Source organism: Branchiostoma floridae, chromosome 7, assembly GCF_000003815.2.
Source record: "Branchiostoma floridae strain S238N-H82 chromosome 7, Bfl_VNyyK, whole genome shotgun sequence".
In the NCBI taxonomy this organism is placed as follows: Eukaryota; Metazoa; Chordata; class Leptocardii; order Amphioxiformes; family Branchiostomatidae; genus Branchiostoma; species Branchiostoma floridae.
Window position 1 is genome coordinate 17436845 of NC_049985.1, and position 6746 is coordinate 17443590.

At 49.4% G+C, this 6746-nt stretch overlaps 2 protein-coding genes across 2 annotated transcripts in view; both read right to left on the reverse strand.

The window, feature by feature from the left end:
* Positions 1-248: 248 nt before the first annotated feature.
* On the reverse strand, positions 249-1377 carry LOC118419795 (BTB/POZ domain-containing protein KCTD8-like). The gene has a single exon (XM_035826395.1). It carries the CDS (start codon positions 1314-1316, stop codon positions 489-491), a length of 828 nt encoding a protein of 275 aa, XP_035682288.1. The 5' UTR covers positions 1317-1377; the 3' UTR covers positions 249-488.
* A 4683-nt stretch (positions 1378-6060) lies between these two features.
* Positions 6061-6746, reverse strand: part of LOC118420106 — a 19960-nt gene continuing 19274 nt past the window's right edge. Inside the window, exon 15 of the mRNA XM_035826808.1 lies at positions 6061-6446. Coding sequence (XP_035682701.1) covers positions 6333-6446 — 114 coding nt within the window. The 3' untranslated portion in view covers positions 6061-6332. The remainder of the gene's footprint in view (positions 6447-6746) is intronic.

Genomic DNA, 6746 nt, shown 5'->3' on the forward strand with positions numbered 1-6746 from the left:
GGATTAATATTTACAACATTTGCCATGGTCTGCAAACCACATGCGCAGCTGTAACGTACAAAACACGCAGCTGTAACGTACCACACACGCAGCTGTAACGTACACCACAGCAGATTAAGCTTAAGCCGTCCTAATGGCTCTGCTTACCACTAAGCTAGGTGAGTTATGTCAGGTACACATGAGACTCATAGTTTTGCCACGATAGGTAATGACGATAAGACACTCACGTCAACACGCCGGCAGGTGTATCTGGGCAGGGAAGTCAGCCAGCCGGAGATGCTTCTTTCTTTCCTTCTCTTTCCTTTTCGTAACGTTTATATGAATGTTTTCTTGTTTTTCACGAGAGTTGATATCATGGACGCCAGTTCTCCCGTTAGTTCACGTGTAATTCCCAATGCCCTGTCCGTGTGAGTGCATGTGTAGGACCGGGTCACCAGGTGCAGCTCCCATTGTCCGTTCCTTGCACACGTGCAGGTCCGGCATCAGCCCTACTCCCGCTGGAACACGAACTCGTTGTAGTGGCTCCATGCGCGCTCCGCCTCGTGCACGCCGCCCGTGCTGCCCGGCCCGGTCTGCACGTTGCTGTACCCCGTCCCGTTCGCCGCCGCGGACGCCAGCGCGAAGCCAGCCTCGGCCAGCATGTCGAAGGCCTGCTCCAGGTAGGTGTGCTTCAGGTAGAAGCGGGAGGTGTAGCGGTCCGGCATGCCGCGGTCAGGGTCGCGCGACTCGTTCAGCGTGTCGCCGAAGACTTCCCGCGCCATGTTCACCTTGCCGCACACGAAGATGCGCGCCAGCTTGCGGAACTTGACGTCCGTCACGCCGTTCGGCCCGAACGCGAAGGTTCCGCAGTACCCGATGGTGATGAAGCCGGGCTTCTTACCGTCCTGTTTGGCCGGGCTGGGCGGGGCGGAGTCGCCGGTCTCCCCGGCAGGTTTGTGCTGGAGAGGCGCTAGCGTGGCGCGGCCGCACTGCGGGCACTGCGGCACGGTGGCGTTCTGGGACAGGGCTGCCACCATGTCCTTCAGCTGGAAGTGTTCCGCCTCGCGCCGCAGCCGCTCCTTCTCCGGGAACCCGGCCGGCAGCAGGAGCCGGTCCGTCCGCAGGTAGTCCAGCACGTACCGGAACAGCTGCCCGTCCCGGTCCACGAAGTACCGACCCTTACCGTCCCGCGGCGGCTCGCTCCTCGGGCCCGCAGCGAACATCCGGCCGAGGACGGAGTCCGGGTGGCGCCGCAGCGTCTCTAACGACGTGCTGTAGCTCGTGCCGCCCACGTTCAGCTCCACCACGCCGGGAAACGCCTCACCAGGACCCGACATGCTTCCCGATGCCGCAGATTTAGTCTCCAATACTTTCCTATCTGCTTGTATTTAAGGCTGCTTCAGCCGTTTGTCTTCAATACTTTCCTATTTGTTTGTATGGAAGCCTGCTTTAGCCGTGACTCTTCAGTCCCGCGCTATCAGCCTGTCTTTCTGCTTTTAGTCCTTACTGTTGATGGACTGCCGTGTCTACCTTGGAACACAAGATAAGACGAGTAGGATAACGTTATGTTATAGGCTGTTTTGAAAGAGAATGTGTTATTATTTTCAAATGGTATGTACGTAGACAAACATTGTTGTAAGGTGTTTAGAAGATTTTCTTTTCTATATTAAAGGAATATATAGATACTGAACATCAAAACGTTAAACAACAACTAATATTACTTAACATTAAATGCAAATACTTCAACGTTGAGCAACACCCACTTGATGCACACACTACTATCGTTAAACAACAGCAATGCCAATGGGAAATGTGGGGTTGGGTATGATAACGTTAAGTTACAGACTGTGAAACACGAGAAAGTCACGAGTATAACCCAAAACCATGCTGAATGATCTTACCTGTATTTCTGGGTCCGTACGTCTTCAGTACTGCCTTATTTAACTGTGCCCCACCTGCCCTAACGTCGCGTACTACCTGCCGTATGTACCTGTGCCCCACCTGCCCTAACGTTGCGTACTACCTGCCGTATGTACCTGTGCCCCACCTGCCCTAACGTTGCGTACTACCTGCCGTATGTACCTGTGCCCCACCTGCCCTAACGTTGCGTACTACCTGCCGTATGTACCTGTGCCCCACCTGCCCTAACGTTGCGTACTACGCGGATCCTCAATAACAGTAATTAAACCTCGCCGCTCCGTGACGCTTAAGTCGGGCTTAGGTACTGAAGAGGCTCATCGCGCCGACCAACCCGCGCTCAGGATCGCCTATGTGCGCAGTTCAAGTAGACCAATCAGGGCTCAGGATCGCCTCTGTGCGCAGTTCAAGTAGACCAATCCGAACACAGGATCGCCTCCGTGCAGTTAAAGTGTAAAATTTCATGTTATCGCTCTTTTTTCTGTCATGACCACGAAAAAAACACGAACGATAACATGAAATTTTGTTCCCAAACTTAATCTTATTTTTAGATTTCGGTCAATATAATCGAACATATACATGTTAATAATGCAAACCTGAAATGCATCGAGACACCGACATTCTCAACATCATGTTTCATAGACACGTGCGCACTTTTATGCTGTGTCAACATACAAGGTTTCTTTCTACCGTTTTTATGTTGCAACATACACGAGGTGTGGGAAAACGATTCTGCAACGTTTTCACTACACAGCTGTCTAATGGGAATGTTTCTTACCAGCGGTCGACTCAAAAAGGCTAAGGTCTTTACCGGGATGTTTTTGCTGGATAACTGAAATACAACCTTCTTTCCTGAGTCTAATCACAGTAAAAGAGGCGCGTCCGTTCGTGCGTGCCTGCGTGCCTGCTCTAGTGTGTACGTGCCTTCGTTCGTACGTTATTAATTAGTGTCTGTGTACGTGCGTGTGTGTGTGTGTGCGTGCTTGCCTTCGTTCGTACGTGTGTGTTTGTGTACGTGTTTGTGTGTGTGCGTACGTACGTGAGTGTGTGTGCGTGCGCGCGTGTGCGTGCGTACGTGTGTGTGTGTGTGTGTGTGTGCGTGCGCGCGTGTGTGTGCGTGTGTGTGTGTGTGTTTGTGCGTGCGCGCGTGTGTGTGTGCGTGCGCGCGCGTGTGTGTGTGCGTATTTGTGTGCGTGCCGCCTGGCGAGCTCAGTGTTCTCCCCCTCATAGGGTATACAACCTGTAACAGATTATTTCAGTGTCTCCGTGTCCTAAAACCATACCCAGTTGCTTGAGTGTCTCCTAGCCATACAATATGGATAAATAGATTTAGATAAACCAAATGACACAAGATAAAAATCAAAACAGGACAGCACGTGATCCCTCTGACGTCACGCCCAGATCCGGAAGCCGGATGGCACGTGACCCAAGCTGACGTCATGACCAGATTCCTGGATGTTTAGACCTTCCATCCGAGGTATTTTCTAAATTTAGACTCCCTACTACAAACGGGACTTCCGCAGCTACCCTTATTTGGCGCACACCGTGTTTGTGTAGGTTTTACCTCAGACGCAGGTTTGTTTTCCTGCGGTAGGCTGATGATTGTCAGAGCGCGCTCCGTGCGTGTGGGGTGATATTTGCCAACCTCTCGGCAGATTAAATTAAAGTTTCCCAGGACCTGGTGACGTGTTTATTAAGCTATAGCTAAGGGCACAACACGCCGTACGTGCAAAAACGTGCTGTCTACGTGCCAAAACGTGGGCGATCTTTTTGGGGGATCCGTAAGTGGTATTAAAGTACAGCCTCCGTACGAACTCGTATGGAATCCGATGGATTTTTGAGCACGCAGACATACCGTAGAACTGTGGCGTGCAGACCAAATACTTACACCTTGCGTAAACGTGCGTTAAAACGTACTTCCTCCCTGCTCTTGCCCTTCTTTCCATGTGACGTCACCTAAAAAACGTACGGACAAAAAGAACGTACGGCGGGTTGTGCCCTTAGCTTTACGCAAACGGCAGACTGCAGGAGCAGCGAGTTGGTGATAACTTTAATTACTTTTCTCACCTGGAAATGAGCTCATCTAGCGACGCCTTCAGCGCGCCCGGCTGACCATTGTGCGCTGTACAGGATTTAGTGCATCCAATTCTGACCCGTGGAAAGTGTTTATCGTAGATCAGCGGATTTATACAAAGTTTAGAACCGCTTTATGCACAGAAAACGGAACGTTCGACCTTCCCATGCCCCGTGACTCGGTAAGCCGGATTTCTGACGCAGCGCGCGTCTCTGACTAGATTTCTGACGCAGCGCGTCGTCTCGGGCTGGATTTGTGAGATATTACTGCTTTGAACGCCGTCACATCGGAGCACGGGACTGGCGCTGCTGGGGAGGGTTGGGGAATTAGCGGCGTCCCTTTGGAAACTAAAGGTCTGTTGTTTCCGGGGAAATCTGCAGCTTCCTGAACGGTCTTGATGAATTCATATGTCAAACTTAAATCATTTTCTTTACCGCAATCATTATATTTTCAGGTAGAATTTCATGTACAAATGACGTCGGACAAATATTTGCCCCAAAATACACTGTTTTTTTCAGTATACTTGATCTTTTTCCTCTTCTCCAAACAAATATGAAAAATAAAGAAGGTCAATGTCCTGGCCCGGACAGCTGTCACCATGGTTACAATGGAGGTGTAACAGGCACCGTTCGGCGTTTGACTATAAAGTGTAGTAAGTGGCAGGACAGAGCCGAAGCGGGGTGGCACCACATGTTTAAATTTGTTTGAGTAAGAGTAACGGAGCAGTAGCTAGGCTAGACCATGTGATCATGAAGGTAAACATTATGCATTTACTTACTTATTACTTACTTGGGCCCTTCGCCCCTGGCGGAGCATAGGCCACTGATGATAGTCCTCCACTGCACCCGCCTCTGGGCCTTCTTCTTCAGATCCTGCCAGCTGTTGCAGATACTTTTCATCTCCTCCTCTGTATCTCTCCTCCAGCTATTCCTTAGCTTGGCCCCCCTCTCTTCCTTTTACCCTGTGGGTTCCAAGTCAGAGCTTGGTGTGTAATACTGGCTGGTGGCTTCCGGAGGGTGTGGCCTATCCAGGACCACTTTCTCTTGAGGATCTGACTGACCACTGAACATTATGCATTTGCTTGCCATAAACCAGCGGACATCGTCACCGGTTACATTGCAACAGAGGAGCTGTCTACAAGCTGTCCTGAAATGAGGTATTATAAATTTCTGCATGAATTAAAGACAGCTGAAAGGTGCCCATGGTACATAACCAGGGGATCTTCCTGATCTAACCTGAAATGTGTTCAGTCCATATGCATGCGAAGGCCACAGGGGATGGAGAAACCCCCGCTTCTTTATCAATGTTAATGTTAGCACATACGGACATGTGTTCAATTCACGCTGTATGACGTAGGGTGATGTAATTTTGTAATCAGCAGGAGCATGATGGACCAGGGTGAGAACTCTCCGCTTCTTCACACTCGCTTCAACTCAAGTCCGTCGTAATATATAACAGTGACCCATCCCACCAGACGGCGACCTCTCTGCGACCTCTCTGCCACCTAGATTGATTTGTCTGACCCCTGACTGCATAATTGAAATATCAATTAAATAGTGTAAAAGTTTGAGTGAAAGGCAAAGATACAAATTAGTTTTTGTCTGTGAAATTCTTTAGACGCCCAAGGACGCAGCGCTGTCGCAGTGTTGTCGCAGCGCTGTCGCAGTGCTATCGCAGCGAGGTCGCGACCCCCGCGGAATGGGGGTATGAGTGACAGCTCTGAGGCCCCTAACAACGTTTGAAAAATATCAGCTTCAATAAATGCCCGTTGATAAAGAATAAAGATGCATCATGTCTGAATACGTCTCCATGCAGGGTAAACACCGCCTGAGGTCCCAAAACGATCATTCAGGCCAGAAACGCCACCGCACATGCCGTCGTCATGACAACGGTCGCTTGGTAACGCTGACGTCATGACATCAATAGACAGTCTGCGATGTGTTTAGTCCCTTTGGGCAGGGATATACAATTAAGGTCCATGTACTAGTAATTATTGTTCAGGACGTTCTTCAGACAGACGCTAGGCGGCGTTCATAGCTGCGTGTCACAATGACCTGACGGAATCTTTAACACTGGAATTCTTTGATTTTTAAGCTGTTTATATAATGACGAAAGAAATACAATAAAAACACAAACATGATACAACAATAATAGGAAGGTTTTCTTGTTCCAAGAGAAAGTGTAATAGAATAATGTTTACACGTGTTCCTTCGGAAATACTTTGTTCCGGATAAGGTTGGAATCTCGGACGGAAGGATTCGGGCAGCAGTGGATGCACTCTGATGTTTGTTACCCATGAATCACGTCAGATGAGCCTCATGTATATAAAAACTGCGGTTTGATCGAGCCCACTCTCATAGTGTTAAAGCGAAGTTTCCTTTTCCTCCAGCATGGGTCGATCGGCTTCATCGTGGCACTGGGAAGATGTACCCTCCGTTTCTGTGTTATCTCCGTCAGTCGTCTGGGCTGGATTTCGCTGAAGGAAATTTAAAAAAAAAAAAATGTACGAAATTGGTTATGTTTGTACAGGCATTGTTAATGGGCGGGCATATTACTCTCTCTCCTCAGCCATGGGCTGGATTGCGATGTACTTACGAAAGGTGGGCTAAATCGCAAGAGTCTGGAGCGGCTGCCATTCGGCGCTAACTCAATATAACAATAAATCTCTCAGATGGACTTTAGCGTCTGAACCATTCACAACAGGAAGGTCCGCTACTGTTTTTGATATGTTTGGTGGGTTCTTTTACGTGTCAAAGGCTGACCGACTTTAATACGG

Bases quoted from the DNA above. Each gene is read 5' to 3' on its own strand.
- LOC118419795 (XM_035826395.1), bottom strand. From the start codon at position 1,316: ATGTCGGGTCCTGGTGAGGCGTTTCCCGGCGTGGTGGAGCTGAACGTG.